General features: G+C 37.0%; 2 protein-coding genes across 2 annotated transcripts in view; one reads left to right on the top strand and one right to left on the bottom strand.

Annotated features, from left to right (window-relative positions):
* Nucleotides 1-18,829, bottom strand: part of LOC134839599 (cyclin-dependent kinase 10-like) — a 501,898-nt gene that overhangs the window by 467,494 nt on the left and 15,575 nt on the right. The gene's annotated exons all lie outside the window — the stretch shown is intronic.
* LOC134838966 (uncharacterized) overlaps nt 14,808-18,829 on the top strand; it is a 33,425-nt gene continuing 29,403 nt past the window's right edge. Inside the window, exon 1 of the mRNA XM_063854338.1 lies at nt 14,808-14,977. Coding sequence (XP_063710408.1) covers nt 14,854-14,977 — 124 coding nt within the window. The 5' untranslated portion in view covers nt 14,808-14,853. The remainder of the gene's footprint in view (nt 14,978-18,829) is intronic.

Raw genomic sequence — 18,829 nt, 5'->3', positions numbered from 1 at the left:
CTCGGAATATTAATTAGGTCGACCTAATAAAATTAACGAAAATTTTTTGAAATCCAACCCCACCCCCCCCCCCCCCCCCCTCCCCTCCCCCTCGAGAAAAACCTAGATCCACCCCTGGGTTCATCAGAGAAAACAGCTTTTAGAGATGTAACAAAAATTAAGACATAACAACCTATAAAATTAATTTGTCATAAAATTGTGTATATACCACGAAAGTCAAAATGCAAATCAGTTCTTAAATACTAAAAATAGTTTTGCTTTTCTTTCCATTTCCCTCAAATTTTTGTAAGTATAATTTTGTTCACTTTGTCCGATGGGTACAAAATATGGAAAGCGGTCTCTTTTTTCCCCACCTCACATACACATCAATCTACGGTGCAACGAGGACTTCAATAAGGTTGAGTATGAAGATTAAAGAGAGGGCTATGAGAAGGAGAATAGAGAACAGAAAAATTACCTGAAAAAACTCTCAAGTGGGGGAGTGAAAAAGAATTGACTTGCGGACTAATAAAAACAAAATTTTTGGTCTCCGTGCCAAAGTCTGTAAAATCTCTCATCTCATTAAAATTATTTCACCTATTTGACGTGAGGGACGTTAAAAAAATCTTGAAAAATCATTTGTAAATAGGGAAACAAAAACTGAATTATGAACTTGAGCTTTTTTCTTCCCCAATCAGCAGTTTTTTACAAAGAAAGTTTTGATTTACAAGAGGTCAACTGTTACAAAAACTTGCTTGCAGACTTACTTGGCCAAAACAAACATGGTTTTAAGAGTCAAACTAAAAACAAAACACTCATCACACCACACAAAATAAGCGCTCATGTGAGTTGGGAGAATAAAAAGTATCCGTTTTTTTTGTACAGTTGAAGCAAAAAAAGCGCCTTTAAGATTTTTTTGAAACCATTATAAATTCTATTTCATTTGAGTAGCAAATAACATTTACCAGTGCATATAAATTAGTTTTGTATCCAAAATCTAAACATATTGATAATGTAGAAAGCTTTGTAAACGGACCTTTTGAAAATGAAAAGAGGATATATATGTTTTAGGAAAATTCTCCGAAATAAAACACACAAAACAGAAGAGCCTGATAATTTATATCTAAAGTATAAGGTTCTTGATTATTCTTCAAGAAAAATAAAACAAGTTTAGAGCATCATTACAAAAACTAAACAAACTTCCTGCAAGGCAAACCTATAAGGCATTATTCATCAGTAATTTTTTTCTTAACGGTTTTTATTTAATTTAAATTAAGCGAATGGGTTAAATGATTTAACACTGCTATGAAAAAAATTTAATAATCTGGGAATAAATGTAATCAAAAATGCTATGTGTCAACAATTTTTTCTAAAAAATTGATGCATTCCTCAAAAAATACAACCAAACTTTTATGCCAGGGTAAAAGTGTGATAACAGCACTGATTTAAATTATACGGACAAAACGAATAATTATTGAAAATTGAACGCGTTTTTCCCAAACTTTGATAATTGCAAATTACGCCAAAAACATTTTTCTAATTGCTGGCAAAATGATATCAAAATGAGCCTCTGACACAGCCCAGCAGAGTTTAAGAGGGTTAAAAGTTGCCCAAAAAATCTGTTTCTATAGTAAGTAAAAAAATGGTTTTTTGGCTGACTATCGAACGATAGTTTTGGCGTAATTTTTGATTGACTAAAAGAAGTAAAAAAAATCGCTTTTTGGGTGAAGTTTTGAGGACAAGTTTAAAAAAGATACTGCACCTTAATAATACTGTTGATATCTAAGCACAATTTCAATTCATCTCTTTTTGTCTGAAATTGATCCATTGGAGAAAAACGCACGTTAAATTTCTAGTTTTCTTGGTTTTGTCTGGATCCTTTAAATCATTACTAATATCAAAAATAGCATAAACTTCAGCCAGATTTTCAAGGCTTCTGCTTCCACTAGCCTAAATTGTTTTTAATGTTTTCAAGGTTTTCCTTAAGATGAATTTGTATTAAAACACAATTGAAGAACATGAGCTTGTTTGACTGGAAAAAGTTTGGTTTAGGAAAAAGTCAATAAAAATGCAAGCTATACAAATTTCTATGAGCTAATTTAACTCTACAACTATTTTTTCAAATGAAACATTTTTAAAAGAATTTAATTGAGTTTTCGCAATTGAGAGCATATAGGTTTAGTGACTGCCTAAAATAAAAAGTTTGCGCTTATTTAACAAACCAGTGATTTTACCAGGCTTGTCACAACCAATAATTATTGAAACTTATCTTGAGATTCTTTAAAAACTCGTCTCTAGACTCCTTACATCGATGAACGGCTGTGTAAATTTTGCTTGAGAAATTTCATCAATTGATTGCTGATGAGTAAAATTATGATTTTTAATTTGGCGGAGAATGAGGCAAAACTACGATACGTAACAAAATTAAACTTCAAAGATCAACGTACAAAATAGGCTTGAATTTTTTTGTCAATATTTCAAAAAATTTTGCAAAAAAAACTAAAAGAAAAAACGTTTTAACCAGAGGAAGAATACCTTGATTAAAGGTTCGAAGAAAAACGAAACGAGTGTTTTTTTCATAAAATTTTACTGTTTTTTTAACAATGCCAGCTCATTAGAAAAACTCGCTTGCCCTATATTTACCGACGAGAGCCGTAAAATTGTATTTGGACTTCCCACCAACTAGATTGTGAAAAAACCAATACTGCCTAGGTCACGCAGGTTCCTCTGCAATATGCTTAAAAATAAAGTGTTTCAAAAAACTGAACAAGAAAAGGTCTGTCAAAAATTTTAAGAAGAACAGAACAAATCCTATAACGATGGCTGGCAACAAAATTGGGCTTACGTGCTTTTAATTTTCTCTACCAGAGCCAATTCAAAGTGGTCTTCCGTAAGATCGGTTCAATGAGCTTGTTACCGTTTGAAGACTATCGGCCGAAACATGCAAAGTAACTTAGTTACATGCAGAGTCAGTGAGCTAATAGCTTGGTCTCAGCATTCCGAGACCACGATTTCACTCCTAAAAACAGGGCTACTGTAACATCATTATACTGCTATTGTTTTTCTTCAATTAGAGAAATAGACTTTTAGCCTAATTGTTGTGATAAACCTATTAAATAGTTTCATATTGGATATGGTTGCCGATGGACAATAGCTGAACAAAAACGACGAGACCTTGGATCGAACCGGCAACAAGCTGATTCAAAAACAGACGCCACATCCACTGGACTACGTGATGTTGCAGACTGACAATCCAGTTTTCCCGAAGAAAGAAAAACAGAAAAAGAACAAGAGAGTTTGAAGAAAATAAAAACCGCCGAAGCCAAGATTCCAACCCGTGTTTCCTTGGTGGAGGGCAGAATCTGGATAATTTTCCTTCTGGGTTTTTCAACTGATTGCCCCAAATGCAAATACTTGCAACAGCTGTTCCAACACACTATCAGCGAAGAACGAGATATTTATCTGGTCTTGCTGTGGTTTAAGGCTACATTGGACTAACAAATGTACTGGGTTCCCGGACTCAGTAATCAGTGGAATCCGTGAGATCAGAAAAAATGTTCTTTTAACCTGTAACACCTGTGCTGATCTGGGAAAAAGATGTGTTATCCTAACTAACTGTGTAGAACAAAGATGTATCAACCAACTTGACAACACCGTTCCAGAAAATCGAAAAAAAAGCTAGAAAAAGATGAGAAAAAGTTTGAAGTTCAGGATTTATTCGGATACGGTCATGAACGAGATGAAAGACTTTGCTGAAAATGCTTCGAAACCAACAGTCGCAACACCACTGACACACGCAATCGAACCCAAACCAAGAGAGGCTGCCTCCAATTCTATAAGGCTTCGAGGCATAAAAGAACAAATTGGAACCGGGACTGAAAAACTTGATGCTGATATGCTAGAAGTGACAAAGATACTGGCACGCTTGGAGTTAGAACCCACGGTAACAGACGTAAAAACAACTTGGTAAAGCAGAAGCCCCACGCTCATCGCCACGCTCTATTTTAATCCAGTGCAAACCCCATGGGACAAAAGAAAAATCCTTTTGTCAGCACCCAAGCTCAAATTTTACGGAAAACAAGTCTTTATTCCCCTGATTTAAGCGTTGCCGAGGCCATACTAGAATCTCAAGCTTTATTGAAAAGAAAAGAGCTCCGTGAATCAAGTTTTCCCGCGAATAAGCTGAAACTCAGAAGCCTGAAGCTATACATGCAAATTGGGGAGAAGTGGGAAGAAGTACCACTATGACTATCCCATAGCAGCTTAAAGATAACACTCTACAACGTTTGAAGCCTTTTGAATCTGGATAGAAGATTATCTTTCTCGAATGCTATCATTATTGACCAGCCGGACATCATAGTTTTGTCAGAGACCTGGCTCTATGAACAAATTGAAGACTGCGAACTATTCCTGTGAAGTTACCGAGTCCACAGAGCCGAGAGAACTTGTACGAATGGCATATCGAAGCACGGCGGCGTTTTGATAGCGGTAAAAGAAGGGATGAAACATGCCAGAGTACAACTGAGTGAACTTGATTGCATGCATCCAGACGTTGCAGTAGTCCAATTGACTACACCCAACAAAGTCTTCATCATCTGCGCAGTATACAATGCCCCCAAGGAAAGTCCCTTCAGATGGCCTAGTGATAAATTTGAACAAGTCATCAAGATTTCGGACAGATCCACGAATAGTGAGGTCATACTGACCGGAGAATTCAATCTGCCGAATACTGACTGGGAAAGCATGACAAGTGACGATCTCTACGAGCAATCGATTGTAGAAATTCTTGACAGAAACAGTTTTTGCCAAGTAGTGTTTTTCCCCACAAGAAGCGATAAAATACTTGATCTAATTTTAACCAGAAATACTGAACGCAAGGATCGACGAAGAACTCCATCTTCGCTATACCGTCAACAACCGCTACTGTTCAGACCACAAACCTATAACATTCGGATTCAAAATAACAACAGAAAGCATCTCTAGACATACGGATCAAAAACGATAGAGCTTTTGTTGAACAACAAATAATTGAACAGCATATACCAGGACGAACGCATCATCGACAGAATCTACCCCCATGGGTTAGCAGCTCAACTTCTCACCTAATCAAAAAAATTTGCAACATAACGAAGAGCGACCCAGACAAACTCCACAGTAGATTTGTCGTTGCTTGAAAGGGAAACTGAAACAGCGCTACAAGAAGATCAGAAATGCTACGAAACGAAGTTATTCCATTCCAGATCTACGAAGTACATACATAAACGTTTGAAATACTTGAGGAATTTGAAAAATAATCCTGACAGTTTACAATGGGGAAACATAAGCACAACTGACAAAGCCGAACAGTCGAATTTGATGAGCAGCTACTTCCACTCAGTGTTCACTAGTTCACAGAATGTCTACGATATTGCCCTGCCTGATTCGGAGCAGCCTGCCACCATGGTCGATGATTACGATGTTTCCGAAGATTCAATAAGAAAAATTCTCAGTAATTCAGACGTCAGGAAAAGCAGAGGCCCGGATGAAATTCTTCCAATATTCTACAAAAATCTTTCTACATCACTATCGAAGTCAATAAGTGTTATCTTTTCAAATATCAGACGCCTACGGCAGTTTCCCGCTAGATGGTAGATAGGATGTGTATGTCCCCAGTTGAAGAAAGGTTCTCCAAGTTCCTGTAATAACTATCGCCCTGCAACGCTCTTGAATATTATTAGTAAAGTGTTCGAGAAATTTGTCTTTGCGTCATTGAAAACTCACCTGGTGAACAATGTATCGCAGAAACAGCATGGGTTCCTTTCTCGAAAATCGTTGACAACAAACTTTCTTAGATACCTTGATAAAGTCTATGATGCACATGACAACTCGAATACTCAGATTGTCGCTGTATATATGGATTTCGCAAAAGCCTTCGACACTGTACCCCATTCCACCTTATTGAAGAAACTGAGGAGTTTCGGAAAAAAGGCAAATTGTTTGATTTTATAGCCAGCTATCTTCACAACCGTAAACAAATTGTTCGCTTCAACGGGCACGAATCCTTCTTGCTAGTGTTTTGAGTGGTTTTCATTAATGGGTACAATTCTTTTTGTTATATTTATCAGCGATCTTCCCGATAGAGTCTTTAACCCAACAATATCTCTGTTCGCTGATAATCTCAAGCTGCTCTTCATTGATCTACGCAATAGTATGAATGAAAGAAAGTACCTTCAAGAAGTTTTGAATAATGTGTATGCATGGAGCGTGGAAAATGGCATGTCTTTTGCTATGGAAAAATGCTACAGCCTTCTTTTCCGCGGCGAATCTCACGTGTTATCTATCGGTGATTCAGAACTTAAAGTCTTCAACGGTATGAAAGACTTGATTGTCCTAGTCTCTAGCAATTTATCATGGAGTGCCCACGCGAAGACAGACTAGAATAGCGAAAGCAAATGGTATTTTTTAGATGATCAGGCGGAGCATAGCCCCTTCAGCCGATACAAGTGTCAAACTGTCTCTGTATGACACCTAATTGTCCCGATACTGGTCTATGCTTCACCCTGCTGGTTCCCTGCACAAACTGATCTGAAACAGTTGGAAAATGTCCAGAAAAGAATCACAAAGTGGATTTTTGGTTACAACGATGATATATACACTGATCGACTGCTCAAGCTTAGTATTCTTCCAATCTAATTTTATTTCGGACTCATAGATCTGCTGACTTTCTCGAGTAATCTAATGATCAGTATAACTTCGAATGGCATTCGGCAATAACGTACTTACCCGACAGAAATATCAGTAGCGGAACAAGCACGTTCGAAGTGAAGAAAATTAAACTTTCTAAGTCGAGAAACAACTTCTTCTACCGTGTCCAAAAACTCGTGAACCTGTTATCACCTTCTGTGATTTTCTTCCGAGCTCAAGGGCTCAAGCCACGTTTGCTTAACCTGTTTTGGGATTTCTATCTCAAAGCTTACGACACCAACAGAAGCTGCGCCTCGCGTATAGTCTGCAACTGCAATAACTGTCTTGCCAATCCAATCATTAGTGCTATCAATCGGGATCATTCCCTTCAACTGTTTTACCATTAATTGAAATGTAAAGCCTTAATAATAATAACAAATGTCAAACCCAACCATCGGAGATGGATCTATCCTTTTCTTCCTCCTGGCTCCTCAAATCCTGAAAACGAAATTTTTTTTAATGAATTTAAATTCAGGACATGTTCAGAGAGCTCAAATGTATAACAAAGTGTAGTTCTATATCCAACGACAGACCCTTCCAATTTATCGGTTGTTTTTGTCTTCTTCAATGCAAGGAAGGGTTTTGCTATTCTCGTCCTTAGCTTTCCCGATTGGTAAAACACGCCCGCTAAAGATTGAAAAACACAATAGCTTTTTCCCGGAAGGCTTTTTTTCCTCACAATTGATCGATCGCAAATCGTTGTTTTCTTCTTTTCTGTTGTCACAGTTGTCTAATTTTGACAGCAAAAATTCTGTTTCTGATTTTCGCATTTTCAGTTGTCGCAAAAAGTCTGATTGTTATGCGTCATGCATCTCAAAATCGAAAATTAAGAAATATCTACTCCGAATACGTTTGGGCTTTTAATGCATAGAGTTTCCTTAATCGTTAATTGCGACCTATCGTACGCTTCCTTCCAGAAAAAAAAACGAAAAGTATTCTGGTCGAATGACCAATTTATTTTCATTGTTTTTCATCAAAAATAAACTAAGAAAAAAGAAATAAAAAAACGCATAGAATTAACATGTTGAATGTTGAAAACCTATGAAGGCAGTTTGGACTGTTAGAAAAACCGTAACGACAATTTTCACTACATTAACTGTATAAGCGGGCAAAACGCTTTGTATAAAAACAAAACTGATTTCTTTAACCCAAAATAAATAACCACAGCATACAAAAGCGTCAAACTGACATATACAAAAAGAGTACGGTCATAGTTTCCGAAAACAAAAAATGTTCACCAATGTTTTTTTAAAGCATTCAAAAAGTTTTACTTGGGTTCAATCTATTTTTTTGGCAACCATTCTTCAACTTCGAGGTTTAGTAACTGATTTTTATATATATTTTTTTTGTGCTATGTCAACAAACCAGTAACTCAGGCTCTTAAGAGTCAAGAATGGCTGAAAATTATCATTCAGCCTGTTTCCAGATTACTCCTATCGATGGACAACTGTGTAATTTTTGCTTCATAAAACTCAGCATTCTATTGGTTTTTAAATACATAAGCATAGGAAAAATGGGCGACAAATACTCTTTAGAGGAAAAATACCTCATAAGTATGATTCTGAAAGCGGTTTAGTGGTAGAGCGAATAACCGGATCGGATCACGAGTGGCTGGATTTTGAATCAATCACAGCCGCTATAAAATACGGCAAAAAGTATCCTAATTCAAAACAAACAACCAAATTCAACTTACAAAATGTGTTATCAGCTTACATCACTAAAACTTCAAGAATTTCGCTTCAACAAACTCTTTTCTCCTGAAATTTGTTTTGGTTTGTTGCCTTTGTTAGCAACCCCAGCTCATTGAAAAATTCGGTTTCTCTGAAAAAAACTTTGAATACGGCGAAGAAAAAGAAAAACACATTTTGTAATTTGAGTGGAGAAAAAGAAAAATATAATTTGAATTTTGAGTTGGGAGGTAATTCTAACATTTTTAGAAGACTGTTCTTTTCGAAGCAAACGCGTTCAAAAAATTGCAACTCAAGAAAATTTTCAAATGTTTTTTTTTCAATGATAACGAGACGGAAAAACTGAAGAGCAAAAGGAGCAAATTTTCAGTCATAAAACTAGAAATGCAGTGTATCTGACTACGAAACAGAGGTAAGGAAAACAGTGGAACGAGCGACGTTATCTTTGGTGTAACTCAGCGAGACTATAGGAGCCAGTGTGTTAAAGTCCTTGCGATCGTTTGACTGAACACTCAAATAGGATCCTCAGCCTTGAGCTAGTGTTCCGGTGGAGGGCAACACATTTTGCGCTTGATGAGTGATGAAAACTAAATTCTGAGCGAAGGCGATCGTTGGTGATCTCATAAAATTGTGCAGCACATACTATTTTTACGAACAAAATATTCGCCTGCAAAAAGAGACGGGAAAATTGCGCAGTGATAAACAAGCAGAAAACGATTAGGTGTAAGTGCTTCAAAATTGGTAGTTTCCTGGCTCACAGGAGTTGCAGGACGTAAAACCAGATAATTTCCAGGTAAGTTTCACTGATAAATTTGTCTGACAATTTGCAGGAACCTGTTTTCTCATTGAAGACGCGCCTACAGTTTCGGATCAGTCTTTTTCTTGATACACCATGATAATAATCACTGGTAAACTAAACTTCCATTTTATTTCTTCATGTATAAAGAAGGCTAGTGTACGCTTATTTCACTCACAGAGTCATAAAAGCTTACACGTTTTTATTCAGACTAGCTTTCCAGAATTGTCGGATCAGTTCGCAGATCAAAGACCTAGGTGTGCAATGAAATCCCCTTGAAACAACAGCTTGCATCAGATGATGAAAAATCTCCAAGATGATCACCGCAGGTATTAATGTACGTGAACAAGAATACCAATGGTCCGCCGCACGGAATTAATCAAAAGTGGTTACTTAAAACTCAAACAAACATTGGAAGGTTTTTTTGCTGGTTATTAATGACAACGCAATTTCAGGACAGCCAATGGAAATTCAATGAACCAATGATGGGTAGTCAAAGCTTTGATGGTGATGTTTGCTATGAAACAGATTGATTAACAAGATTACAGATGGATCTGTTATTACAGCATCTGACGGAAGTGCATCTAACCAAAGGGCTAAATCTGTTATTGCTGCTGATCTGTTATTGCTATGGAAGTGTTATTGGCTCAGCAGGAGCCGCTGGCAGAACCCAATAATGCGTTGTTATTGCCAAAACGTCGTTACGAATTCCAGTTTTGCTGGGGTTTTGGCACTACCTGAAAAACTACAGTGATCAACAACGTCATCAACCAAACCGTAAGAACAATTTTGGTTATTGACGACCGTTAAAAGTCAATATTTCGTTAGAAGGAAACTAAACCCGAGGACCCAGTTACAATTATCCAACTTTCAGCCTAATATCGGGGGAGTCCGTAGTCCGCAAGGTTGTCGCCGTTAGTGACATGAAAACACTCATCAACCGAGAAAAAAATTTAAATTTCTGCCACCTAATTGACTGAAAAAAAAGAAAGTTCAAACCACATAGTGTCAAACCACACAAGCGTTACAGTGATTTCTGTCGTTCACGGGTTTAGGAAGACAAAAAGCGAGAGGACCGACCTGTAGTTCCAACTTTGGAAAGTACATTGCCTTCATAGGTAAAACCTTGGGGTCTTACGAAAGAGGAAGGAAACCTTATTTATATACTTGTCTGTGTCAGGATTCACGAATGAAAGCAACCTAGCAGAACACCTTGTGGGCGGAGCCTTTTTATTATGCGACACAAATTTTTCAACCGGAACTTAGACAGCTTGCAACTATAACTTTTTTGTGGAATTCTATTTTGTTCTTAGAATGTGAGATGACGTTTCGGATTGAAGTTTCTAGAACTGTTGAGAAAATCGATCAAGTTTTAATTCAGCTTAAGCGCTACTTTGGAGCTCTCAACAGAACTGAGATTGTCATCCATTTAGAGATTCCGCTTTATGCAGAACTCGCTTCCTGTTTTTCGTACAGTTTGAGGTAGAGCAAAATTAGCGCACGTTAGGTAGTCGCGGATGCTAAAATTCAGCCGGTTCTACTGGAGATTTTCCAAATCTGACGTCGAATTGCCTTGTCGTTACCCGAGTCGAGATTTTTTACCTAATTTAAAGCAAGATTTGAGCGGTTTGAGCGGTTTTTTCAGACAATTACGCTCAAAATCTTGCTTCAAAATGAGCGGTTTGAGCGGTTTTTGAACGGTTTATCTAAAAAAAAGCTCAAAAACCGTTCAAATCTTGCGCGGTTTTTGAGCGGGTTTTCTAGATAAACCGCTCAAAAACCGCTCAAATCTTGCGCGGTTTTTTTAGATAAACCGCTCAAAACCGTTCAAGTCTTGAGCGGTTTTTTGAGCGTTTTTTTTTAAATCGCTCAAAACTGCTCATTTTGAAGCACGATTTTGAGCGCAATCGTCTAAAAAACCGCTCAAATCTTGCTTCGAAAGAGGCGAACACTCTCAAATTGGGGTCCCTTCTCGAGAAGACAGCGGGCATGGAAGATTCTCTAACAAAACCGTCGAGCAATTTTTTTAACGTTGAAAAGTGCACATTGTCGCGAAAGTCTTGAAAGTGCACATTTTGGTCGCGCTGGCCAAACGGTCGCGCCGTTGCCTTTGGAGTCGCGCCGTTTCCTGAGTCGCACTGTATCCACCATGGTCGAGAAATCCCTGAAAAACTTTTTTAAAGTCGCGCCTTCTCCATGTTGGTCTGGAAAGTAGCGCCGTCTCCATCTTGTTCTGGAAAGTCTGGAAATAGCTAGGTTTGGTCGCGCCGGTCACGCCATTTCCTGACCCTCAGGGTCGCGCCATATCCGCCTAGGTCGCGAAAGTCGCGCCGTAGTTTTTCGGTCGCGAAAGTCGCGCCTTAGTTTTTCGGTCGCGAAAGTCTGGAAATAGCAACTCTTGGTCGCGAGAGTCTGGACATACCAAATATGAGTCGCGATGTTTTGGTCGCGCCACCTCTGCTTCGGCCGCGATAGTCGCAACGGATCATCATGGTCGCAAAAGTCTGGAAATGCCATGTTTTGGTCGCCAAAGCCTGGACATGCCTAATTTTGGTCCGGAAAGTCTGGACATGCCAAAATTTTGTCGCGAAAGTATGGACATGAGTCTGGGACCTCGACCCGGGAAGACCGCTCAAAAACCGCTTACAAACCGCTCAAATCTTGCTTGAAAAACCGTTCAAAAATCACCGCAAGAAATGAGCGGTTTTTGAGCGGTTTTTCCGCTCAAACCGCTCAAATCTTGCTGGAAAACCGCTCAAACCGCTCAAATCTTGAGCGGTTTTTGAGCGGGATCTCGACCCGGGACTCGTGTCCTTTAGACACGGCCAAACTAAGAAGGCTGCATCAACCGTATCGTTTATGGTTTTGGCTTTGACCTAAATATTTTGTTAAAACTAACGGTGACCCGGAAAGTTTGTGTTGATTTGTAAATTCAGTCGGTGAGCAAAAATAGTACAGGCGGTGTTTCATAGAAAAAGATGTTGCTCGTTTTTGTTCCGACTTTGGATACGAAATTAGCGGAATTTTTGTGCTCGGGTGGGTTTTTTTTTTCTTGAGACAATCTTCGACTTTTTAACTAGCCATTTTTGACGGAATTTTTTTAGATCATTCAAAAGCTATTGTTGTCCTGAATTTAAATTTGAAACGATATTTCACCTGTAAAAGTTATGAGGGTTTAAAGATTGCTATTTCGGCCAATTTGGGACAATTAACGCTCGATATATTTTGCGCTATTGACGCGTAAGCGAGATTTAATCCGTCTTAGAAATCGTTCCAAATTGGTTCAAGGAAGCTTATATGCCAAAACTGATTTGTTAATAGGAGCAACATCTATCACTTTGTACTTCATATTGCATGTGGGGGATTTTTTCACAAAATAATCTCAAAATTTTGGAAAAAAAATTGTAATTTCACATCGTTACATTTACATTTTCCATGTTATTACTGCTCCATAGACCTTAAAAAGCAGTCGGAACATTCAAGGCTTCGCCCTGATACGAGCAGTCTTGTTTTGGCATATGGTTTCAAATTAACATTTTTTTGCAGAAATTTGAAAAGTTTCTTGAAAAGGAGTATCTCATGTTAGTGGCAGATATTTTAAGGAAGTCTTTGACGCTGTTGATCTTGACAAACCATTGGGAGTTTTATAAAACTTGTTTTTCCTATTTCTTTTATGAGAATATGACTTTCAATACAACTTGGAAATACAAATTGATCTGCCTCAAGTAGCAGGGAATTGTGGGCGCCCATCTTTATTTGTTTTAGCCAATTAATAAAACAATGACGGGATATACAGTGCTGACTTAAATTATCCGGACAAAACGAACAAAAATTTAATTTTCAGACGCGTTTTTCTCAAATTGTGTTAAGATAAGACATAAAGTGAAGAGAAGAAAAGTTGCTTAGAATTTCATCAGAATTAATCTGTTGCAACTTTTTTCTCCAAAATTGTTAACCAAAATTTTACACCAAAAATGGGTCATTTTGGCTTTTTTAACTAATCAAAATTGACGCTGAAACTACTTTGTTAATAGATGAAAAAACTATATCACAAGAAGCCCTTTACACAGCCCAACAAATTTCTCAAAAAGTTAAACTTCCAAAAACCCGTGAAGAGAAACATTTTTTGCTTGATAGTCAAGAAAGGTGATTTATACTATATAAAATCCAAAATCTTTGCTTAAAAACAAATTTTAAGTAATTTAATCAAAACTTTGGAGATTTAACCTTTCTAGAAAATTGTTGGGCTGTGTAAAAGGCTTCTTGTTATATAATTTCTCATCTATTAACAAAATAGTTTCAGCGTCATTTTTGATTAGTTAAAAAGCCAAAATGACCCATTTTTGGTGTAAAATTTAGGTTAACATTTTCGGAGAAAAAATTGTACCATGATAATTCTGATGAAATTCTAAGCAATTTTTTTTACTCTTCACTTTTTGTCTAATTTTAATCCAATTTGAGAAAAGCGAGTTAGAAAATTCAAGGTTTGCTCAGCACTGTATGACCAAACTGAAAACACGAGAAAACTATTTCTGAACTGAAAACGCGTTCTGAATTTTTGTTTCACCTCTACTGAGTTGGCAACGCGTTATTCATAGGCTGTGTCGCCGCGGCTAAACTTTTCTTACATAGCTTAGTTTTCGCTTCGTCTCACTGTTTTTTACTAGAAGTAGCAGCACATCGGATTTGATGTGCTTCGGATTTATCCTGAAGGAGCCGTTCATTTGAATCCAGCAATGGAGCTTGTCCGAATTTTGAACTAACCGTAAACAATTTTAAAAAATCTTACATTTAAAAAATTTATGATTATTTTTTTACCGAGAAGTGTGGCACTACTCAAGATCACGATATTAAGTAAAAGATTTGAACACTACACCGCAAAACCTATGCTGTCATAATTTTTATATCACAGGAGCTGGATTGAATAATTTTCTAATTCAGCGGTCTTCGCAAGGTGCAGTTGACAACATCAGGATGCAAAACGTTAGGCGCATCTTTATCAAAGCTACAAATTACGGCAACCCAAAAGATGGTATTTCGAAACAAAACTCCACTTGTTGAGATAAGTTCTTGCACGTTCTCGATGTCAACTGAAAATATTCTGAGAACAATGTTCTATCAGATGTAATGTCAACCATTATAAGTTGGTTTCAAAAATGCAGTGGATAGTATTAAAATTTATCATCCAATTTAACATTAAAGTTGATGAAAAACGCTGTGAGGGCTACAAACTTAAAATGTTGCTACCCTTTAATGTTCCTGCTTATCATTTCTCGGTTTTTGGGTTTTTGGGGTACCAAAAAAATCAAAAGAGTTGTCTTTATGGCTTCTTTCAAACAAGCTGTAAGCAAAGCGTTGAACAAATGGCTTTTCATCTGATTTAAAAAATCAAAGACTCGATATAAGATAAGCGTACTTCTGTTGCAATTTAACTCTCAAATTAAATGAGACTATAGAAACGTGCTATTCCGTATAACACCACGCATCACGCGTTTAGCCATAGGAACATATGGAAAACAAACATAAATATCGGAACTTTAACAGGATGAAGGGAAAGGAAAAGAGCCATAATTATACGTTAAGCGCACGTGCGGTAACAAAAAGATTTTTTAGTGGTTTAACGGTGTAGATTTGTTTTGTACAAAACGTTCCAGTTACTTAATTTGAATGGCTTCTGAATTTGGAAGCTTTCTTATCCACAAATCAACTTCTCTTCCGAACGTTTTAGGTGTATCTTCTGTTTGCGACAAGGGAAATTTACAAAACTTACCCATCAAAAAAACCGATACAGGTGAGCCTATTTTGAGTAAAAGCAAGTACTTGAAATCTTATTCCTTGTCTAACGACTGTTTTGTGATAGAATTTTTTGGAAAAAAACCAAAACGACGATTTTTAGAAAAACAACGATGTATAGATGAGTAATTTTCTGAAATGAAACATGAGAAGCCTTTTTGTTTTGGGGGCTAGTAGTAGAACGGTAATTTTTCCAAATATGCAGTTTGGACTGTTTTCAAAAGAGAAATCGTTATTACAAAGTCTCTTAAACTAGTGTTTTCTCAACTTAGGGAAAAAAGAACCAAACAAAATAAATATCTATAATTTTATCAGCTTGTTACAAAGGCATACTTACAAACATCAAAATTGGGGCTCTTTTTCCTTTTCCCCCCATCTGCAATTTTTTACTGGTGAAGTTACTGTTCAAATTGTCCGATCATTATGAAATTTGACATGCGGACTAATTGGGATGTGCCAAACACATTCGGTCTTCATATTTAACCTTGTAAAACCACTCGTTACACCAAAAAATTGATGGTCGTGGGAGATGGGGGGGGGGGGGGGGGTGGAAAGAAAAAGAGCTCAAATTGGACTAAAAATGGATTTAAATCTAATTTTTCCCGCAGAAACAAAATGCATTTTTGTTCCGACTTTCAATACGAAAGTAGCGGAATATTTGTGCTCGGGTGGGTTTTATTTTTTCAGACAAACTTCGACTTTTTAACTAGCCATTTTTGACGGAAACTTTTTTTTATCATTCGAAAGCTATTGTTGTCCTGAGTTCAAATTTTTAAAGATAATTTAACCTGAGATTACTTTTCGTACAGTTTTAAGGGTTTAAGGATTTTCATTTTGGCTAAGTTGAGACAACCAACGAGCGATATAATTCGCGCAATTAACGCGTAGGGGGAGATTTAACTGTCTTAGAAATCGTTCGAAGTTGGTGGTTGAAAGAAGCTTATTTGCTATAATTGATTTGATACAAGGAGCAAAATTTCTCCTTTTGTACTTTATAAGGCGTGTGTGGGGATGATTTTCGTAAAAAATTTCAATATTTAGAAAAAAAAATTCTTTTGTTTTATTACATTCAATTTTTTAATGTTAATAATGCTCCATAAACCCTAAAAGGCAGTTGGAACATTCAGGTCTTCGCCCTGATACGAGCAGTCTTGTAATTCTTTTGGAATCCGGTATAAGGGATTTTATAACAAGTAGGAAATCACATTAAAATGGATTTTTTTCCACTTAATTTATTTTTGCGCGTCGTGCAAAATTTGTTACAGTGCGTCGAGCAGAGCTATGCGGAAAATTTTCGAAACGAGTGTATGCCATTTCTAAACCTAAACTCAAATTGCGAAAAGATTCCATTAAGCTCAAACCCCTCCCCCCCCCCTAACGTTTGCTCCTTTGCTCCTCTTCTTCAATCCCCCTTTGATGCCCCTTTGATGCCCCTTTGATACCCCTCACTGAACCCCTACCCCTCCCCCACTTGAATCTACCCCTCCTCCACCTGAACCCCCCCCCCCCCCCCCCCCCCCCAATGAACCCCCCTTCAACCTGAACAACCCCCACCTAAACAACCCTCCCCCACCTAAACCCACCCCCTCCTCCACATGAACACCCCCCCCCCCACCTGCCTGAACCCATGCCCCCACTGAAACCCCGCCCACCTAAACACCCCACCAACTGAACAACCCCCCACCTGAACACACCCCTTCCCCACCTGAGCCCACTCCCCTCCCCCACCTGAACCCACCCCTCCCCACCTGAAACTCCGGGGAGGGGGGTTGTTGTAAATGGGCAAACGCTAGGGGTAATGGAAGGGGCATTAGTCCACCTCCAACTTTACTCCCCTTCCCCAAAAAAATTCTAATAATTTAACAAAATCGTTGAAAAGAACAAAACTCTGTTTTTGAGTAACATAGTTTTGAGTAAAAAAATAACAAAATAGCAAAAATAAGCAGAAAAAAATTAAATTGAACAACAAGTAACCAACGTAGCCAACTTCAGTTTAAAATGTAGAAAAGACACTATGTGCGTTGAAAATCGCATCTCAGTAAAGTGGTAAAAATCAATTAAAGTTTATTTTCATTGTCAAGGTCAGCAAAAGTGAAGAAAAGGATTGTAATGGATGAAAAAAGATTTTGTTGCCTCAAAAATCGTAATATTATATTCCATTTCCAATTGATGAAAATCGATTTGTTTTCACTTTTGTAGACACTGACAAAGAAATTCAATTATGATCGATTTTTATCCATAGAACTCCAATGCGGGAATTTTATTTTATGCTATTAAGAAGTTTCCGAAAATAGTTTGGAAACTCATACAATGACTCGAAAAGTCTAAAAAACTTAGATAGTCTAAATATTTTCGTTTGAATTTATATTTGAGAGTTCGTTGGCTTTTGACAAAATTGTGAAAAATACTTGATTTGGAGTGTTATCATTCGCCCCACATTCGCCCGCTAAAAAGCGTTATGTATTAAACTGCCCTTCGAAGAAAGGATACGTCATGTGTGCTGGAACTTGCAGGTTAAAAAATTGCAGCGTTTGGAACTTGCAGCGTTTTTTAATTTGACTTCTTTGGCTTTAAAAATACGCTACCAGTTGCTAACTGCATCAGATTGTACTGAATATAGAAGGAAGGCGTAGTGGTATTTTATATGGAAGGAACATTTTCAAAGACCAAATGAAAAAAAATTCAATTTTCGTTTCTAATAGTTTTGAAATTTTATCACTTATTAAATGTTCCAACTTTCGAAAAAAACGGAATATTTATACTTGAGGTGATTTTCTATGCAGCCAATTTTTAGCGATCGAAATAATAATTTTCAACAAATTTTTATCATACTTTAAAAAATGCCTTTTTGTTTGGTCTTTTTCTGCATTAAATTATGCGCTCTTTGAAGATTATATTCATAATGCTGAAATATTTCTGCGTAGCAAGTTATCCTGCACAAAAAAATTGTTCCAAATCGAATTGGGGCAAACTAATTGGTCGTACTATTTTCGTACGACCCAAAATTTTAATTTTGATCTTTGATATTTTCTGTAACAAAAGCTATTTGATATGGGTTAAGGTGCATTCGGATTACACAGGGCTTGTTTGCTTTAGAAGAGCAGTCTTGTTTAAAAAGGGTATATCGGCGGTTTATCATACTCAATCGAACTGCGCTTCAAAAAAAAACTATTAAAACTCATTACATAGACCTCATAGAGCCACACACTGTTACGAAAAATTGTGCTGTTTTGACTTGGAAGAAACGTTAGAATATGTGTGCTTGCTGTGGTTACTTTTTCTTCAGACAAAATATGAAGTTGAAAGGCATAAAATCGAACCTAAAACGTTTTTTTTTGAAAACTGCTCTTTTGACTATTTTGGGACAAAATCATAGCGCGATATATTTTGTTCTACTAACACGTGAGCAACGGTTTCTTTTTCGATCCGGAAATTGTTCTAATTCGTTTTGAAGAAAGCTCTCTTTAGAACTATTATTGGACTGTAATTACATTTGTTTGTACTCTACATAACGTTGGGGGATAATTACTTCAAGCACTGAGAAAAATTCATTTTTTTCTAAATCTATATATTTTTGAAAGCTTATCTTTTTCTTTTTAAAAAAGCATGTTTTCTTTGATTTTAGATGACAACTGCAACATTCAGGTTTGTCCTCTGTTAGAAGCAGTCTTGTTGTTTTGAGTTTTGTAACGAAATTAACGGAATATTTGTGCTCGGGGTGGTTTTTTTTCTTCAGTTAAATTTCGACTTTTTAACTAGCCTTTTTTCACAGATTTTTATAAAATCATTCCAAAAAATATTGTTGTCCTGAGCTTAAATTTGAAAAGATATTTCACTTGTGATTTCTTAA

This window comes from Symsagittifera roscoffensis, chromosome 2 (assembly GCF_963678635.1).
Source record: "Symsagittifera roscoffensis chromosome 2, txSymRosc1.1, whole genome shotgun sequence".
In the NCBI taxonomy this organism is placed as follows: Eukaryota; Metazoa; Xenacoelomorpha; order Acoela; family Convolutidae; genus Symsagittifera; species Symsagittifera roscoffensis.
This window is presented reverse-complemented; position numbering and strand designations above follow the sequence as displayed.